This window comes from Somniosus microcephalus, unplaced genomic scaffold (assembly GCF_052327205.1).
Source record: "Somniosus microcephalus isolate GS21.2 unplaced genomic scaffold, FLI_Smic_1.0 unresolved_chr7, whole genome shotgun sequence".
NCBI lineage: Eukaryota > Metazoa > Chordata > Chondrichthyes > Squaliformes > Somniosidae > Somniosus > Somniosus microcephalus.
This window is the reverse complement of record NW_028225185.1, coordinates 28,687,230-28,708,111: the sequence shown is the minus strand read 5'-3', so window position 1 is coordinate 28,708,111 and position 20,882 is coordinate 28,687,230. Positions and strand designations below refer to the sequence as shown.

Sequence of the window (20,882 nt, the reverse complement as noted above, 5' to 3'; positions counted from 1 at the left end):
GAGCATGCTTTTGCCAGACCATGTGCTGTTACACAGCCAAGTTGCTGTTTCCTGTTTCCCTTCAGTTGTACAGCACTGATACTAAATCTGTTGTTTGATCTTGCTACTGTACAGTGTTTGTTTCACCAGTACAGATGCCTCTCTGATGGGCCGGGCACAACGTGGTTGCACTGACCTCTCCTGAATGTGGTTTTCATAATGAAACCCTATTGATTTCCCTTGATGCTGTGGGTGATGTGTCGTCGTGTTGGTTGCATCAAGCTGCCTATTCTTCAACAATAAATGAAGTGGGCACTTAAGTAAGATTTATTCTTTCTGCCGATGGTGCTCTGCCACAGAAACTGGGCTCATTGTTTCGTTCCAGTAGTTTTACAACTGGCTCCAACCAAGTATTTCATGCACGCAGTATCTAGTTCAGCGCTAATTAATTTTGATCAATTTGTTTACCCTGTAGAAAGAAGTTTTGAAGTGGATGTTTGAGTTGACTCTGTGCTTCAGCGACGCACAGTATGTACTGGGGCCATTGTTGCTGCTTGAGAGATGCTCACTTAATCGCCCCCAAACCTGCTTTTGCTACTGTCTCCAAGTTTCATCCTGTTTCCCCCCTGGCTGGGGAGTCTCGAACCAGGGGTCACAGTCTCAGGATAAGGGGTCGGCCATTTCGGACTGAGATGAGGAGGAATTTCTTCACTCGGAGGGCGGTGAATCTTTGGAATTCTCTACCTCAGAGGGCTGTGGAGGCTCAATCATTGAGTATATTCAAGGCTGAGATCGATAGATTTTTGGACTCTATGGGGATTAGGGCGGTAAAGTGGAGTTGAGGTCGAAGATCAGCCATGATCTCATTGAATGGCGGAGCAGGCTCGAGGGGCCGAATGGCCGACTCCTCCTAATTCTTATGTTACACGACTCCGTGATCTAGATTGATATTTGTAGTACAGGAAACTCGTTTATCCAGGACCAGCGTGGTGCCGATTGATCAAAAAGTCTGGATTACAGAGGTATACTTACTAAGGTACGAGAGCCTCGTACACGGCCACAGATCCAGGCATCCCTGTTGCATGGCAACAGGTGCAGGAACCCTGGTTACACGGCCACAGATCCAGGAACCCCGGTTACACGGCCACAGATCCAGGAACCTCGGTTACATGGCCACAGATCCAGGAACCCTGGTTACACGGCCACAGATCCAGGAACCCTGGTTACACGGCCACAGATCCAGGAACCCTGGTTACACGGCCACAGATCCAGGAACCCTGGTTACACGGCCACCAATATGAAGTAAAACTTACCTGAACCTACTCCTGAATTTTGCCGGTGGAGAGATTTCCGGTTGTTTAGGTACCGGTAAATCGAGAGTTTCCTGCATCTCTGAGGTGTTACTGAAAGGATGGTAGAGCCAGTAGTAGACCAAAGTACTTGGATACGCACTCGAAGTGCCGTAACCTACAGGGCTACGGACCGAGAGCTGGACAGTGGGATTAGGCCGGAGAGCTCTTTGTCGGCCGGCGCGGACACGATGGGCCGAATGGCCTCCTCCTGTGCTGTAAATTTCTATGATGAGCGGTGTGACAGCTGATGGGCTGAACACTGTTTTTCCGAAGCAGTAAATGAGAAGTTGTGACGGAGCCACCAGGGGGACTCTGATCTAATGTACATAATTATCTTTAACAAATTATTAGCTACAGAATGAATCTCTATCCTTGTTCATATCATTGCATGTACATAGCGCGGTCCCTTTTAAGAATGAGACCAAACGCGATGATGTGATCACGTTGATCCTCCAGCGGCGGGAAAACGTCATGAGGTCAGGCTGGGGAGCCGCCCTCGCCAGTCCTTGTGGAGCCAGCAAAGAGTACAGACCTGTAATGTAGTTCTCCTGTGTTTTCGTGTTAAACTCTGTTGATTAGTATTAAACATCGTTTGTTTGATAGTGACTCGACCTCAGTCCTTTAGTCAGGAATCTAGCCATTCCTACAAAGTAAGCATTTAACTTTGAAGCTTGTTAACATGACCAGAAAAAGGAATGACAGTTATGGGGCGAGGGAAAAGCTACTCTTGTGTTGAACGTTTTCGGTTTCACGCCGTCCTCATAGTATTGAATTGTTTTTTGGCACAACTGAAGATCAGAGGCCAGTTAGATTTTGGTAGGGTCCCTACCGTTGTATTCTTGCAGGCGTGACTAGTCATGTTCGCACGCACACACGTAGAGTATGCTGCTAGTCTGAAGCATCATTTTGGATTAAATCCAGACGAGCGTGTAGTCTTCAACGCTGTCTTGTGGAGTGGAGCGGTTCTTTGTACACTGTTGGGAAAGCCAGTCATAGAGATGAAAATGAAATATCACTTATTATAAAATCACGTTGGGCTTTGCTTAAGAGTGTACGGTTAATCCAAGTGGCCCTTTAATTACGCCGAGCATGTCAGGTGTCTGTGCCGAGTCTGCTCTTTCATATTTGGCTTCCATAGGTGATGGATATACTGTATAATCTGTGAGCTGATTCTGGCTGTGATTTGTAATCCCTGGGGTGGATTGATGTTGACATGCGGCTGTGTCATGAAGCCCTTTATGGTGCCACCTATATAAATATTTAAAGTAGGGTGGGCTTTATAAAGAGAACTACTAATGAGGACCGCGCATCAAAATTGATTTATTGGTGCCTGGTATTCCTGCAAATGGGATCTGCCAATAAATCTGACCGCTCCTGGTCTGCTCTGCAGTTTTGGCCTCCTTACCTGAGGAAGGATATACTTGCCTTAAGAGGGAGTGCAACGAAAGTTCACTAAATTGATTCCTGGATTGTCCTATGAGGAGAGATTGAGTAGACTGGGCCGATACTCCCTGGAGTTTAGAAGAATGAGAGGTGATCTCATTGAAACATGTAAGGTTCTGAGGGGGATTGACAGGGTCGATGCTGAGAGGCTGTTTCCCCCCTGGCTGGAGAGTCTCGAACCAGGGGGCACAGTCTCAGGATAAGGGGTCGGCCATTGAGGACTGAGATGAGGAGGAATTTCTTCACTCAGAGGGCGGTGAATCTTTGGAATTCTCTGCCCCAGAGGGCTGTGGAGGCTCAGTCGTTGAGTCTATTCAAGATTGAGAGATTTTTGGACTCTCGGGGCATCGAGGGATATGGGGATTGGGCGGGAAAGTGGAGTTGAGGTCGAAGATCAGCCATGATCTTATTGAATGGCGGAGCAGGCTCGAGGGGCCGAATGGCCGACTCCTGCTCCTAATTCTTGTGTTGTGTTCCTAAAAAAAACAAAATAGAAGACTTGAGTAAATCAATTAAGAATAAAATATGGTATTAACCACTTGCCTAATTCAGACCGTTGGAGCATCCCCAAGTGTGTCTCGGTCAATGGATCAAGTTCAAGCAGTGGCATGTAGGCAGACGTGGCAGCCGATTTGCACACTGCAAGTTCCTACAAACTGAACGAATGAATCATCTGTGTTTTTCTTTGGTGATGGCGGTCAGTACACCAGGAGAGCTCCCTGTTCCCGCTCGTGCACTCCCACCAGTTCTTTCACATCCAGGTGACTGGGCCGAAGTTTCTAGTGAGACTTGAACCCAGAACCCAGAACCTGCTGGATCAACTGAGAGTGCCACCAGCTGGGCCAAAGTTGCACCTTTTAAGCTTCAAGCAGAATGGTAAACTGGTCGTCGTCGTCTTCTTAGGCAGTCCCTCGGAACAGAGGATGACTTGCTTCCACACTAGATATGAGTTCTCGGGTGACTGATGAGTCCAGTGCGGGACCTACAGTCTCCGTCACAGGTGGGGCAGACGGTGGTTGAAGGGGCGGGTGGGTGGGGTGCTTGGGTTGACGTGCGCTGCCTGCGCATGGCTTCCGCTTGCTCCCGGCGAAGAGACTCGAGGTGTTCGGCGCCTTCCCGGATGCTTCTCCTCCATTTTGTGCGGTCTTGGGCCAGGGATTCCCAGGTGTCGGTGGGGGGTGTTGCACTTTTTCAAGGAGGCTTTGAGGGTGTCATTGAAGCGTTTCCTCTGCCCACCTGGGCTCTCTTGCCGTGTCGGAGCTCCGAGTAGAGCGCCTGTTTTGGGAGTCTCGTATCGGGCACGTGGGCAATGTGACCCGTCCATCGGAGCTGATCGAACGTGGTCAAAGCTTCGATGTTGGCCTGAGCGAGAACACAGACGTTGGTTGTGCCTATCCTGCCAGTGGTAAACTGGTATGTTTGCAGTCTGTTAGGTATATTGGATATGTCCCCAAACTATTGTAACTTTTATATATTTTTTTAATAAAGTTGCTTCCATTGTAGTTGTTGGGGATGTTTATTCTCGCCGAGGCTGTTGGTGCCTGGCTGTACTAGTTGGAATTTGGCTGTGCCGCCTTAGTTTTCTTCTTTGTTCAGCTCCGGTAATGGTTCTGAGGAGGTGCGAGTGCCAGCAGCTGATCCGGGTCGCCTCGGCTCCGAGACCAGACTGTGTTTGGCAGTGGAGATCGCACTTCAGCCTGATCCGTGTCCTTGCCCAACCCGATAAACATGCTTTCACCAAGTGTTGCTGGTTCATGACCTAGTTCTTCCTTTTACTCCCTAGTCGTTGGTGGAGGGGGGGGGGGGGGGGTTACTGCAGTTAGTTTTAGCAGCATCGCCATCTTGTATGCTTTAGTGCATTTACGCAAAGACCTGCCAGTTTCAATTGCGGGCAGGTCTCGGTGTGCCGAAACGAGCGGGACATCCCTCAGGTTTTAGCAATCGATGAAGTGGCGTTAATGAAGCACCTAACCCTTTGCTGGATGAGTAAATTCACTCACTTTGTGCTCCGAGCCCATGTGCGAGAGCTGGCCGATTAGGTTTCTGTGCAAATTGCCTCTGGTTAATGCACACTTTACATGGAGCAGTGATTATTTCTTGCATTTGTTCTGCAATGTAACAAATGCAATTGGTTTTTGCCGCCCAGTGTCAAATTGACTTTGCATGCCCTGTCCTGTTTTCTGGCCCCTCCATTCGGTGATCTTGTCTGTCTGGCTGCGGCTAATGGGGGAAAACGGGAAGATTAATGCTGATTGTCCCAAGCACTTCATTTTTGCTGTAAATAACCTTTTTTGAGGTTTGCAGATCCTTGGGTGTGCGATGAAAGTACATTAGCCTAACCAGGAGGGAGTGTTTTTATTTATCACAGGCTGGAGGCACCTCTTCTTTACATCAAGCACACCGTATTGTGAGAGCTGCTCGCCACAACTCCTGGGTGTTGCATCCCACTGATCTAAAAATACGCTTTGATTTATTGAAAGTGAAAGTAGATGAATAATAGATGACACAGCTTCTTCGCGCAGGAGCTGCGGAAAGCCCTCGCAGTCCGATGTAGATGTTGCCAGCGTCGGATGTGCGAGCCATCGTCTGGGTGCTGCTTGTTTTTTAATAAGCCGGCGTCTGCCAATACGGGTGGTGAATGCTGCGGCTCCTGAAGTGACGCAAATCTTCCAAGTAGGAGAATGAACGTAGAAATTAAAAACTGATCCATCTAGTTTGCCATCCTGGGAGTCGCGCGATACAACAATAATGTACGCTGGCTCCATGCGTTGAGTGAGTGAATGCGCTGGCACTCCTGCAGCGAGCATAGGCGTGGCCAGTTGCTCTCCAATCGGGAGACTGCGTTTCTTCAGGGGGTTGTGCTGGTGTCCCGCCTGGAGGTGAGTTGACCAGTGGGATTGTGGCATTTTCCACCCTCCCCCCCCCCCCCCCCCCCCAAATTAAAATCCTGTCTGTCAAAGGATTGTGGGATTGAGTTGTGAGGAGGGTGCAAAGAGGCTTCAAGGTGATTTTAGACAAGTTGAGTGAGTGGACAAATACATGGCAGATGCAGTATAACGTGGATAAATGTGAAGTTATCCACTTCGGTAGGAAAAACAGAAAGGCAGAGTATTATTTAAATGGTGATGTACAAAGGGACCTGGGTGTCCTTGTACACCAGTCACTGAAAGCAAAGATGCAGGTGCAGCAAGCAGTTAGGAAGGCAAATGGTATTTTTGGCCTTCATTGCAAGAGGATTTGAGTACAGGAGTAAGGATGTCTTACTACAGTTGTACAGGGCCTTGGTGAGACCACACCTGGAGTACTGTGTGCAGTTTTAGTCTCCTTACCTAAGAGAGAATATACGTGCCATAGAGGGAGTGCAGCAAAGGTTCACCAGACTGATTCCTGGGATGGCAGGACTGTCGTATGAGGAGAGATTGGGTCGACTAGGCCTGTATTCACTGGAGTTTAGAAGAACGAGAGGAAATCTCATTGAAACATATAAAATTCTGACCGGGCTAGACAGACTGGATGCAGGGAGGGTGTTTCCCCTGGCTGGGGGGTCTAGAACGAGGGGCCACAGTCTCCGGATACAGGGTAGGACATTTAGGACTGAGATGAGGAGAAATTTCTTCACTCAGGGTGGTGAGCCTGTGGAATTCTCTACCACAGAAGGCTGTGGGGGCCAAGTCACTGAATATATTTAAGAAGGAGATAGATAGATTTCTAGACACAAAAGGCATCAAGGGGAGAGTAATAATCATGGATGATTTTAATCTCCATATTGATTGGACAAATCAAATTGGCTATGGTAGCCTGGAGGAGGAGTTCATAGAGTGCATCTGGGATGTTTACCTAGAACAGTATGTAATGGAACCAACCAGGGAACAGGCTATCTTGGATCTGGTACTATGTAATGAGACAGAATTAATAAATGATCTCATAGTAAAGGATCCTCTAGGAAAGAGTGATCATAACATGGTTGAATTTCAAATTCAGTTGGAGGGTGAGAAAGTTGTATCTCAAACCAGTGTCCTGATCTTAAACAAAGGCAATTATAATGGCATGAGGGCAGAACTGGCTAAAGTTGACTGGAAAAACAAATTAAAGGGTAAGAAAGTTGAAATGCAGTGGCGGATATTTAAGGAGCTATTTCATAACTTAACAAAAATAGATTCCAGTGAGAGAGAGAGAGAGAGATTTTGAGAAGGGAGCACCATCCGCGGCTAACTAAGGAAGTAAAGCCTGATATCAAATTGAAAATGAAAGCATACAATGTTGGAATGCTTTCATTTTCAATTTGATATCAGGCTTTACTTCCTTAGTTGGAAAACCGCTAATGTTACACCCCTATTGAAGAAAGGAGGGAGACAGAAAGCAGGAAACTATAGACCAGTTAGCCTAACGTCTGTCGTTGGGAAAATGCTGGAGTCCTTCATTAAGGAAGCAGTAGCAGGACATTTGGAAAATCATACTGCAGTCAAACAGAGTCAGCATGGTTTTAGGAAAGGGAAATCATGTTTTAACAAACTTGCTGGAGTTCTTTGAGGCTGTAACAAGCAGGGTGGACAAGGGTGAGCCAGTGGATGTGGTGTATTTGGATTTCCAGAAGGCATTCGATAAGGTGCCACATAAAAGGTTACTGCATAAGATAAGAGCTCATGGAGTTGGGGGTAATATATTAGCATGGATAGAGAATTTGCTAACTAACAGAAAGCAGTGAGTCGGGATAAATGGGTCATTTTCTGGTTGGCAAATGGTAACTAGTGGGGTGCCACAGGGATTGGTGCTGGGGCCCCAACTATTTACAATCTACATTAATGACTTGGGATGAAGGGATCAAGTGTAATGTAGCCAAGTTTGCGGATGATACAAAGATGGGTGGGAAAGCAAGTTGTGCAGAGGACTCAAAGAACCTGCAAAGGGATATAGACGGGCTAAGTGAGTGGGCAAACATTTGGCAGATGGAGTATAATGTGGGAAAGTGCGAGGTTATCCACTTTGGTAGGAAAAATAAAAAGGCAAACTAGTACTTAAATGGAGAGAGATTACAAAATGCTGCAGTTCAGAGGGACCTGGGGGTCCTTGTGCATGAAACACAAAAAGTTAGCATGCAGGTACAGCAAGTAATCAAAAAGGAAAATGGAATGTTGGCCTTTATTTCGAGGGGGTTGAGTATAAAAGCAGGGAAGTCCTGCTACAACTGTACAGGGTATTGGTGAGACCACACCTGGAGTACTGCGTACTGTTTTGGTCTCATTAAAGGAAGGATATACTTGCATTGGAGGCAGTTCAGAGACGATTCACGAGGTTAATTCCAGAGATGAGGGGGTTTAACTTATGAGGAAAGGTTGAGCAGGTTGGGCCTATACTCATTGGAGTTTAGAAGAATGAGAGGGGATCTTATCGAAACATATAAGATACTGAGGGGGCTCGACAGGGTAGATGCAGAGAGGATGTTTCCCCTCGTGGGGAAATGTAGAACGCGGGGGCACAGTCTCAGAATAAAGGGTCGCTCTTAGAACTGATGAGGAATTTCTTCTCTCAGGGTCGTGAATCTGTGGAATTCTCTGCCCCAGAGAGCCGTGGAGGCTGGGTCATTAAATACATTGAAGGTGGAGATAGAGAGATGTTTGTAAGATAAGGGAGTGAAGGGTTGTGGGGAGCGGGCGAGGAAATGGCTTTGAGCCCGAGATCAGCCATGATCTTATTGAATGGTGGAACAGGCTCGAGGGGCTGAATGGCCTTCTCCTGCCCCTATCTTCTATGTTTCTATGTAACAAAGAAAAAAGTATTTAGTTTAGAAGCCTATTCAGAAGTGAAGGGGGACCTTTGGCGTGTAGTTTTCTGTGTAGTCCCTGTTACTAAGGCGATAGTATGGGCTCAACTGAACTGGGGTTTGTTGGTGTATGTCGGCCCTTTTTGGGGAAAAAATACAAATTTCACAGTTTTGAGGTGTAACCTTAACAGTGGTTTTTGTACAGTGTTTAAACAATAGTGTCAGGACATCCTGTGTCACGTACTGAATGTTAAACATGAACAGTGAGACACCCAGTTGCTACAAAGCAGAGGTCAGAATGCAGGTCCCAGAACATCATGTGGCCTCTCGTGTGTGTCTGATAGATCCTGGATAAGTCCAGCAGGTTCCCATTTGCAGTTTGTGCATTTGAGTGTTGGCTTGGCTCAGTAGTCTTACTCCTGCCTCGAGTCAGTAGGTTGTGGGTTTGAGCCCCACGCCAGATCGATTTGAGCATGTAATCTAGGCCGACAGTCCCAGTGCAGGACCGAAGGAGTGCTGCATCTGGTGTCCGTTTTTCAGATGAGATGTTAAACCGAGGCCCTGTCTGCCAGTTCTGGTGGGCATATCCTATGGCACTTTTTCCAAAGAGTAGAGTCCTGGTCAATATTCATCCCTTAACATATGAAAATATATATAGGAGCAGGAGTGGGCCATGCGGCCCCTCAAGCCTGCTCTCCCATTCAGTAAGATCAGGGCTGATCATCGACCTCAACTCCACTTTCCTGCCCGATCCCCATATCCCTCGATTCCCTGAGGCCAAAAATCTATCTATCTGTCTTTAATAGACTCAACGACTGAGCCTCCACAGCCCTCTGGGGCACAGAATTCCAAAGATTCACCGCCCTCTGAGTGAAGAAATTCCTCCTCATCTCAGCCCTCCATGGCCGACCCCTTATCCTGAGACTGTGACCCCTGGTTCGAGACTCTCCAGCCAGGGGGGAAACAGCCTCTCCGCATCGACCCTGTCAATCCCCCTCAGAATCTTATGTTTCAATGAGATCACCTCTCATTATTCTAAACTCCAGAGAGTATCGGCCCAATCTACTCAATCTCTCCTCGTAGGACAACCCCCTCATCCCAGTCAGGGTGAAGTCTGAGATGTCCCACATCATCTGGACCCATGCTCTTCAATGGCAGCGCTGCCTCTTGCCAAGTGGGTGTGAGTGCACAAATATAAACCCACCGCTGCATAATGGTACCAGGATTATGAAATGGTTGGCTTCTTTATCTCGATCCGTTATGAGCATTTTCTCAACGTGCAGCTAAATTGAGGCAATACTGCATTAACTAAGTATAAATGGTCCTCGTTTCAGAGGACTGTACCAGTCGGTATAAATGGAGAGTTTTGATTGACTTGACGAGTGGCTGAATTCGTGCAGATATGGACAGTGATGTGCTATGACCGGCGTATTCTGTCCTTCATTGGATCTTTACCCCAGAGGTATGAGCACGGATGGTGGAATTTGAACTCCCGGTCTCTGGATTGCTAGTTCAGTTTGCAGCAAAGGTTCACCAGACTGATTCCTGGGATGGCAGGACTGTCGTATGAGGAGAGATTGGCTCGATTGGGCTTGTACTCGCTGGAGTTTAGAAGAATGAGAGGGGATCTCATTGAAATGTATAAAATTCTGACCGGGCTAGACAGACTGGATGCAGGGAGGATGTTTCCCCTGGCTGGGGTGTCTAGAACGAGGGGTCACAGTCTCCGGATACGGGGTAGGACATTTAGGACTGAGATGAGGAGAAATGTCTTCACTCAGAGGGTGGTGAACCTGTGGAATTCTCTACCACAGAAGGCTGTGGAGGCCAAGTCACTGAATATTTTTAAGAAGGAGATAGATAGATTTCTAGACACAAGGCATCAAGGGGTATGGGGAGAGAGCGGGAATATGGTATTGAGATAGAGGATCAGCCATGATCCTATTGAATGGCGGAGCAGGCTCGAAGGGCCGACTCCTGCTCCTATTTTTCTGTTTCTAGTTCAAGACTGTAACTAGTATACCGATGTACGTGAATGTCTGTGTTGTAACTGCATCTGGACCTGAAGCATCGAGTCTCTGTGCCGTTTTCTCTCGCGTCTCGTTGATCTATTCTGTGCCCTTTCGCAGTTGAGCAGGTCAACTGTGTGGCTGTTGTCTCTCTCGGCCACAAACTGGTGTGGAGTTGGGCTTCGGGTTACCGGTCACAATTTTGCACCGGCAGAATTTTCTCCCGGTGTAGCGTGGCCTGTACAGCCGTGCCTGTAGTGTGGTGTCGGAGTTTGCCCAGTTACAAGCGAAGCGATGAATTCACACCACTCCGCATGACGCAGCAAAGTGAGAACCTGTCTTAATTTATTCTTGGAATTGTGTGATTAATCAGTTATTTTGTACTCCTGTGAATGATAGAATCATAACGGCTCAGAAGGAGGCCATTCGGCCCGTCGAGCCCCTGCCGGCTTTCTGCAAGAGCACTTTGGCCAGTCCCACTCCCCCGCAGCCCTGCCACTTTTTTTTCCTTCAGCTGCTTCTCCAATTCCCTTTTTGAAAGCCACGATTGAGTCTGCCTCCACCACCCTCTCGGGCAGCGCATTCCCGATCCTAACCACTCGCTGCTCCATTACTTGTACCAAGTACTTCACCATATTATTTGTTACCGAGACCGTTATATATTTTTTAAAATTCGGGGAAACCTAGGTGAAGGGTCAAGGTGCATAGTGCAGGAAGAGTAGAAGTAACAAGCCAGTAACTTAGTCCAGTGTGTTCTGGATTGCTTGAGCTGAACTTTGATGTCTAGACGCCCTGGTTTTTAATCTCTCCTACCTTGTGGGTTCCTTGCAGCGAGTAAGGTTTTCCTCCCATTCTCTTGAGGTGCTGCGGTTGGTGAAAACATGTCTAACCTTTGACTGGCTTCGAGTGCCACGTGCCGTCACCGTCCCGACTTGGCTTGGAGCCTTCTGCTTCTGTGCTGGCAGTCTGTCCATTCCACGACCGCCCCCCCCCCCCCCCCCCAAACGCCCAAGAAAGTTTTTCAGCTCCTGAAAATGCTTTTACTGAAATACTCTTCCTTCCACCCAAATGTGCCAAAGCTGACACGAGGGTGCAAAAACTCCCAATCTGCTGCCGCCCTTGAAGGACTCTTGATCAACATCCGTTCCCCAAATGATGTCCTACTGCTACCAAAACCGAAAATGCTGGAGATACTCAGCAGGTCGGGGCAGCACCTGTGGCGAGAGAAACGGAGTTAACGTTTCAGGTCGATGATCTTGGCGCCCGAACTGGAAAACAGCAGGAAAAGGAACAGATTGTAAAGCCAGTTTAGGGGCTGGGAAATGGGGGAGGGGGATGAAAGAACGAAAGGGAAGGTCTGTGATGGGATAAAAAGCAGGAGAATGAAAGAGACATTAAGGGATATTCAAGGCAAAACTGTTGGACGGTTCCGTGGTGGCTACCGCTCTTGTACAACGGATGTTGCCCGTAACTCAGTTTTGTCTTGGTATGGAGAATTTTCAACTCGTGCTAGAGGCCAATCAAATGAGTTGACACTATTAACATAGAAACTAGTAGCAGGAGTAGGCCATTCGGCCCTTCGAGCCTGCTCCGCCATTCAACGAGATCATGGCTGATCATCCAAACCCTAGCACCCGGTCCCTACACCCGACAGCCACCCCACCCAAGCCCCATCCCCGTAACCCCACATATTTAATCCCCCCCTAACACTAAGGGCCAATTTTTATCATGGCCAATCAACCTAACCCGCACATCTTTGGACTGTGGGAGGAAACCGGAGCACCCGGAGAAAACCCACGCAAACACGGGGAGAATGTGTGGAGTTTGCACAGACAGTCACCCGAGGCCGGATTTGAACCCGGGTCCCTGGCGCTGTGAGGCAACAGTGCTAACCACTATGCCACCGTGCTGTTGGAGCACGGTGATTTTTCTGCCTTGTGTGGGGTAGGGTTTTGCAGTTTGGCCTCTTGGGCTCGACCGAGGTCAGAACCAGGAAGTGTGAATGAATGCATCATCACCAGGGCTCTGATTCCCTTGTGGTCAGGCTAACTTGCCTATTGAGCACAGTTTCACGTTTATTTAAAAAAATATATATATATAGATTGGTCAACCTGATTGATACTTTTTTTTCGCGTCTCTGCACGTTCCTCTCCTGCCGAGGCCACAAATGCGTGGGCGGGCAGCCTGATCCGAGGCTTTCTGCCGGTGCTGCTCCGAGTTGGCTGCTAGCACCTTTTTTGGTGGGATTCCCAATAATGCCTCCCTGTTTTGTAACACGGCGAAGATTGGAAATGCCAGTTTTACAAACACACGAAAATGACAGGCAGGGCAAGAGCAGCTGGTCCTCGAAGCCTGCCCCGCACTAGTGATGGCTGGGGCATCATAAGACGTGCAATTCTCCAGCGCCTTTCACCATCTCGGGACATCCCAAAGCACTTTACAACCAGTTTAAGTACTTTTTGAAGTGTGGTCGCTGTTGTAATGTGGGGAAACACGGCAGCCAATTTGTGCACAGCAATGTGAGTGGTTGCATAGTCTGTGATGTTGATTGAGGAACAAATATTGGCCAGAACTCCCCATCTTTTCTTTGAAATAGTGGCCGTGGGGTCTTTTACGTCCACCCGAGAGGGCACATGGGGCCTCTGTTTAACATCTAATCCGAAAGACTGCCCCTCCGGCAGTGCGGCGCTCCCTCAGTACTGCCCCTCCGACAGTGCGGCGCTCCCTCAGTACCGCCCCTCCGGCAGTGCGGCGCTCCCTCAGCGCCGCCTCTCCGACAGTGCGGCGCTCCCTTGGTACCGCCCCTCCGACAGTTTGGTGCTCCCTCTGGAGTCGGGCTTGAGCCCACAACCTTCTGGCTCGGAGGAGAGAGTGCTACCCACTGACCCACAGCTGACGCCAAACACTTCACCTCAATCTACGCTGCTGTAAAATAAATGGACCAAAGTCCTTGAGCCCACCCTGAAGTTCTTTAAGCTGGGAATCATTCTTGTAGCTCTGCTCTCTCAACTGTTTCCAAGGCCACGAAATCATCCACCACGTGGGGTGGGCCAAAACGGCACCCAGTACTCCAGATGCGAAGAGATGGAAAGTCGGCTGTGTATTGACTGATACCTGGGATGGCAGGAATGACGTATGAGGAGAGATTGGGTCGATTGGGCTTATACTCGCTGGAGTTTAGAAGAATTAGAGGGGATCTCATTGAAGCTTATAAAATTCTAACAGGACTAGACAGACTAGATGCAGGAAGGATGTTCCCGATGGTCGGGGAGTCCAGAACCAGGGGTCACAGTCTAAGGATAAGGGGTAAGCCATTTAGGACAGAGATGAGGAGGAATTTCTTCACCCAGAGAGTGGTGAACCTGTGGAATTCTCTACCACAGAAGGCAGTGGAGGCCAATTCATTAAATATATTCAAGAAAGAGTTGGATATATTTCTTAAGGCTAAAGGGATCAAGGGATATGGGGAGAAGGCAGGGACAGGGTACTGAATTTGGATGATCAGCCATGATCTCATTGAACGGCGGAGCAGGCTCGAGGGGCCGAATGGCCTGCTCCTGCTCCTATCTTCTATGCTTCTATGACGCGTGCTGCCCAGGCGTGCTCCACGGGTAGCCGCGCGAGTGGACAGTTCCGTGGTGGCTACCATTCTTGTACAGCAGCCGCGCACCCATGGCAAAAATTTGGTGATGCAAGGTCATCTCTCCCTCCCAAGAGGTATGCGGGTGTGGTGGCCTCATTTTGTTTGTCCGGGACTCGTAATCTCGAAGGCAAGACATGGCAACTTGCGTAACTGAATTCAATGGATTTAACAAAAAAAGCTGACCAGGAAAGTGGTCGGGTTGTCGTTTCAAAAAGAAAAAGTTAACCGGTTCACTACGGTCCTCCGGGAAGGTAACCCGCCACCCCTGCACGAGACTCTCCCACGTTTGCATAGTTGACTCTTAATGCCCTCCGGGCAATCCCAGGTGGGCAGTTGACGGTGCAGTGCCAGTGTTGCCCACATTCGGAGAACAAATTAAAAAATAATGAATCCGATTTCAGGTTGCAGTGATGGTGCAGGAAACAAAACCAGAAGTGGATGCGTTCTTCGGTTTTACTTCTGCAAATGGTTTCTAAAAATTTCCTGCCGGTCGTAAAGTTTTTTATATATTTAAAAAAAACAGTATTGTGCACGTGTTTTATTTAATATATTATACTCCAGCCTTGCTGCTTGTTCAAACGGTTTTCATTTTCTTGCAGAACTAGATTGTAGAAACAGAAAGAAAAAATGAAAGTCGACAGAACGAAGCTGAAGAAAACGCCAACTGAAGCGGTAAGTTGGAAGCACGTGGGCCTGCCATTTCTGCACACGCTGCGACGGCTGGCTTATTTTGTGTCTCCTGTTCTGCAAAATGTGACCTTCGATTGGAGGTGGAAGTAATAAAGCAGCCTTGCTCCGATCCAGTGTGCTCTTAATTGAAAATATCTGATCACTGCCTTTAGCGCGCTGGCTTGCAGTACAATCTGCCAGCATAGGAAGACTAGGAACAGGAGTCGGCCGTTCAGCCGCTCGAGCCTGCAATTCATTAGCTCATGGCTGATCGGCACATCATCGCCGTTTCCCCACCTTTGCTCCATATCCCTTGATACCGTACGCACTTCAGCAACTCCTCCTTCCCCACCCCCAACTCCTCCTTCCTCCTTCCCCCACCCCCAACAAACCCTGGAACGTTGCCTCAATGGCACCTCCCAGTCCTGCAACCTCTACTACCAAGAAGGTGGAATTCTCTCCCCCAGAGGGCTGTGGAGGCTCAGTCGTTGAGTATATTCAAGGCTGAGATCGGTAGATTTTTGGACTCTTGGGGGATCGGGTGGGAAGGTGGAGTTGAGGTCGAGGATCAGCCTTGATCTGATTGAATGGCGGAGCGGGTTCGAGGGGCCGAATGGCCGACTCCCGCTCCGGTTTCTCATGTCCCAGAGCAGCAATACCATCACCTCCACATTCCCCCTCCCAAAAGTCTCACGGGTATCCTGACCTGAACACGTGCTGCCGTTCCTTCATCGTCACCGGCTCGGTATCCTGGCATTCCCTCCCTAATGCCACCTTCGGTGCACCGTCGCTGCAAGGACTGCAGCGGTGCAAGAAGGCTCACCAGGCAACGAGGGGCTGGCAATAAATGCGACTTTGCCAGCGGAGCCCACATCCTGCGTCTTTTTAAAAAAAAAAAAAAAAAAAGTTTTTTGTGTACAATTGTTTTATAAGAGAATAGAACGGTACGTAAATGCATAAGCAACAGCAGCTTGCTTAATTCGCATTTCTCATTGCAATAGAAGATTTTGAACCATCGGTTAGACTGTGCAATACTCCGGTTCTCTGCTCCATCCATCCTACTACCCCCCCCCCCCCCCCCCCCCCCACAAACCCTTCCCACTCCCCTTGGGGCCAACTGCACTTCACAGCTGTGCATTTAACTGTGCTGTTACTGGCGATGCTCGGGAGAAGTTAACTGCACTGACCCCATTGTGTGTGTTGAGACCCATGTGTCTCTCTCTCACTCTCACACACACACTCTCACTCTCACTCTCTCACTTAGTAAGTGGCTGGCACAGTTTGAAGAATTCCCCTTCCTAGTCTGTCTGAGGCACACTGTGGGTGACAGTTTGCTGGAGGAGGTTCCCACATCTATATACAGGAAACTCTTGGTTTAAACGGCACCTAAATATCCGGAATTCTGTGTTAACCGGCAAAATTCTCACTCCAAAAACACCTCAATAACCGGCAATGTTGCCGAGTCTCCCGCCGTGGCCGAGTTAGTCAGTGGGGGTAGTTCTCCAAACTGCCACTACTCGGCTTCTTGGCGCTGTCGGGAGTCGGAACACCTCAATCCCCCTGTAACAGGAGTCTGACTCTCCCCCGCTGTCGGGAGTCGGAACACCTCAATCCCCCTGTAACAGGAGTCTGACTCTCCCGCGCTGTCGGGAGTCGGAACACCTCAATCCCCCTGTAACAGGAGTCTGACTCTCCCCCGCTGTCGGGAGTCGGAACACCTCAATCCCCCTGTAACAGGAGTCTGACTCTCCCCCGCTGTCGGGAGTCGGAACACCTCAATCCCCCTGTAACAGGAGTCTGACTCCCCCGCGCTGTCCGGAGTCGGAACACCTCAATCCCCCTGTAACAGGAGTCTGACTCTCCCCCGCTGTCGGGAGTCGGAACACCTCAATCCCCCTGTAACAGGAGTCTGACTCTTTGGCACTGCCGGTAGTCTCTTCTGATTCGCCATTTTACAGGGGTAGTGTATGTCTCCCACGCTGCCAGTAGTCATTGCATTGCATTACCCTCCAACTGGCAGCACTGTACTTAATCAAGCATCTTCCACCATCCATTTAACACAACATTCTGCAGGTGAGTACCCAATTACTGTATACTGCACATTTTTTTATTTTTCTTTGTTAAAAATAGCCTCGGTAGACAACCCTCTCCGCCATCCGGAATTTTTGATCAACCGGCAACACATCGGTGCTGGATATCGAAGAGTTTCCTGTACACACACACACTTCCCGGCATTGACATTGAGCATGGCTTGCGTTCAAGGGGCAGTTACTTCACCTGACAGATGCTGACTGCAGCTCTCGTGGTGCTTATTTGCTTGTGTGTTTGAGGGAGTTCCCTGCCATGTTCCTATTATGTGATTAAGTGGATTCCCCCTCCCGGTATTGTACATCAGACAGGGGATTCCAGCCAAGAGCTGGGGCTGTTTGATGTCTTCTTAGGCAGTCCCTTGGAACCGAGGATGACTTGCTTCCACATTAAAAATGAGTTCTCAGGTGACTGCTGAGTCCAATGCGGGACCTACAGTCTCTGTCACAGGTGGGGCAGACGGGGCGGGTGGGTGGGTGGGGTGCTTGGGTTGACGTGCGCTGCCTGCGCTTGGCTTCTGCTTGCTCCCAGCGAAGAGACTCTAGGCGTTCGGTGCCTTCCCGGATGCTTCTCCTCCACTTTGTGCGGCCTTGGGCCAGGGATTCCCAGGTGTCGGTGGGGATGTTATGCTTTTTCAAGGAGGCTTTGAGGGTGTCCTTGAAGCGTTTCCTCTGCCCACTTGGGGTTCTCTTGCCGTGCCGGAGCTCCAAGTAGAGCGCTTGTTTTGGGAGTCTCGTATCGGGCATGCGGACAATGTGACCCGTCCATCGGAGCTGATTGAGCGTGGTCAGAGCTTCGATGCTGGGGATGTTGGCCTGAGTGAGAACACTGACGTTGGTGCGCCTATCCTGCCAATGGATTTGCAGGATCTTGCGGAGGCAGGGTTGGTGGGACCTCTCCAGTGCTTTGAGGTGCCTGCTGTACATGGTCCATGTCTCCGAGGCATACAGCAGGGCGGGTATCACTGCTGCTCTGTAGACCATGAGCTTGGTGCTGGGTTTGAGGTCCTGGTCTTCAAACACTCTCTTCCTCAGGCGACCGAAGGCTGCACTGGCACACTGAAGGTGGCGTTGGACTTCGTCGTCGACGTCTGCCATTGTTGACAGGCTCCCATCTGATGTAGAACATCACTGTTCGCGATCACCAGGATTGAGGAATTTCACCCAAGGGCACTCGGCCTGTAGAACAGTGCCATTGATTTTTTTAAATGTATGTCTGCAAAGTCTGTATCATAGTTGTGTTGACGGGAAGCAGTGTGAACGTATCCTGTTGGCTTCCTTTTGTGCACTTTCTATTTTAAATGTAATTTCCTCCTCCGACCTCCCTGCCCCTCTCCCTCTGCGGTGTCATTTCTTGCAGGGCATTTCATTTCTGATCAACATCGGAACGGGAGGAGGCCATTCAGCCCCTCGATCCTGTTCCTCCATTCAGTGAGATCATGGCTGATCTGCGACCTAACTCCATCTACCCGCCTTTGCCCCGTATCCCCACTCTCAATTGATCCAGCATCAATTGCCGTTTGTGGAAGACCGTTCCAAACTTCTGCCACCCTGTGTGTAGAAGAGTTCTCTAACTTCACTCCTGAAAGCTCTGGCTCTAATTTTTAAGACCATGTCCCCTAGTCCTAGAATCCCCGAACCAGCGGAAATAGTTTCTCTCTATCAGTTCCCCTCAATATCTTGAAAACTTCGATCAGATCACCCCTTAACCTTCTAAATTCCAGGGAATACAACCCTAGTTTGTGTAGTCTCTCCTCGTAATTTAACAGTCCAGATATCATCGCCTCGGCTGATGTTTCAAGCACGCCCCCCACCACCGACCTCTCCTCGTAGTCCCATCACCCGGCCCCCGCCTCGACCGGGCTTCCCTCTCCCGCTGCAGATTCCAAATCCCCCGTCGGTCTCGCCCCACCCTCTTCAGAATCGCAGAATTTAATAGCGCAGGTGGGGTGAAACTTTACATATTGAAAGTGAGACAAGGTGAATCTCCTTGACCTGCCCCCTCCCCGGTTGGTGCAAGGTGACTTGTAATACCGGGTGAGGTGTCATGCTTGTGGGCGGTTTGGCCTTTACAGCTGGGTGTTGGAAGCTGAGGAATGCTCGAGGGAATCTCAAGGGGGCTGGGACAGAGAAGCTGCAGGGGAGATTGAATGGTGTTGAAAACGATGACCGGTTTTGATCGTAAATAAGTAACTATTTCCACTGGCGGGAGGGTTGGCCACCAGAGATTTAAGATATTTGGCGAAAGAGCCAGTGGCGATACGTTTCTTTTTTTCCACCGCAAGTTGTGAACTGGGATGGACTGCCTGAAAGGGTAGTATAAGCAGATTCAGTAATAACTTTCTAAAGGGAATTGGCTGTGCACTTGCAAAGAAAAAGTTTGCGAGGCCTATGGGGGAAGAGCGGCAGCAATGCGACTAATTGGAGAGTTCTTTCAAAGAGGGAAAAACTCATTTCATAGAAACATAGAAGATAGGAGCAGGAGTCGGCCATTCGGCCCCTCGCGCCTGCTCCGCCATTCAATGAGATCATGGCTGATCATCCAAATTCAGTACCCTGTCCCTGCCTTCTCCCCATATCCCTTGATCCCTTTAGCCTTAAGAAATATATCCAACTCCTTCTTGAATATATTTAATGAATTGGCCTCAACTGCCTTCTGTGGTAGAGAATTCCACAGGTTCACCACTCTCTGGGTGAAGAAATTCCTCCTCATCTCTGTCCTAAATGGCTTACCCCTTATCCTTAGACTGTGACCCCTGGTTCTGGACTCCCCCGCCATCAGGAACACCCTTCCTGCATCTAGTCTGTCTAGTCCTGTTAGAATTTTATACGTTTCAATGAGATCCCCTCTCATTCTTCTAAACTCCAGCGAGTGTAAGCCCAATCGACCCAATCTCTCCTCATACGTCATTCCTGCCATCCCAGGTATCAGTCTGGTGAATCTTCGCTGCACTCCCTCCATGGCAAGAACATCCTTCCTCAGATAAGGCGCCCAAAACTGCCCACAATACTCAAGGTGTGGTCTCACCAAGGCCCTGTACAACTGCAGCAAGACATCCTTGTTCCTGTACTCGAATCCTCTCGCTATGAAGGCCAACATACCATTTACCACCTTAACCGCCTGCTGCACCTGCATGCTTACCTTCAGCGACTGGTGCACAAGGACACCCAGGTCTTGTTGCACTTCCCCTTCTCCCAATATATTGCCGTTCAGATGATGATCTGCCTTCCTGTTTTTGCCACCAAAGTGGATAACCTCGCATTTATCCACATTATACTGCATCTGCCCGATCACCCAACCTGTCCAACTCATACTGGAGTTTCTCGGCATCCTCCTCACAGCACACACGCCCACCCAGCTTTGTGTCGTCTGCAAACTTGGAGATATTACATCTAGTTCCCTTGTCTAGATCATTAATATATATTGTGAATAGCTGGGGTCCAAGGACCGATCCCTGCGGTACCCCACTAGTCACTGCCTGCTACTCGGAAAAAGAGCCGTTTATTCCAACTCTTTGCTTCCTGTCTTCCAACCAGTTCTCTATCCAAGTCAGTACCTTACCCCCAATCCCATGTGCCTTAACTTTACACGCTAATCTCTTATGCAGGACCTTATCGAAAGCCTTCTGAAAGTCCAAATACACCACATCCACTGGTTCTCCCTTATCTATTTTACCAGTTACATCCTCAAAAAATTCCAGTAGATTAGTCGATATTTACCTTTTGTAAATCTGTTGACTTTGTCCGATCCTGTCACTGTTTTCCAAGTGCTCTGCTATTACATCTCGAATTAAAAGCACAAGCTGGTGATCTGGCCTCCAGCGCTGCTTTTCTATAACTGGCTGCTGGGAGGCATGTGAACTTTCTGCCATTACTGGTATTTTAACCGCCCTGCCACCAATGTTCCCCCTAATTATTTTGGGGCGCCGGGTCCCTTTA

General features: G+C 49.1%; 1 protein-coding gene across 1 annotated transcript in view; it reads left to right on the top strand.

Annotated features, from left to right (window-relative positions):
- Positions 1-20,882, top strand: part of huwe1 (HECT, UBA and WWE domain containing E3 ubiquitin protein ligase 1) — a 286,926-nt gene that overhangs the window by 42,274 nt on the left and 223,770 nt on the right. The window contains 1 exon segment of the mRNA XM_085978299.1: positions 14,787-14,859. Coding sequence (XP_085834425.1) covers positions 14,815-14,859 — 45 coding nt within the window. The 5' untranslated portion in view covers positions 14,787-14,814.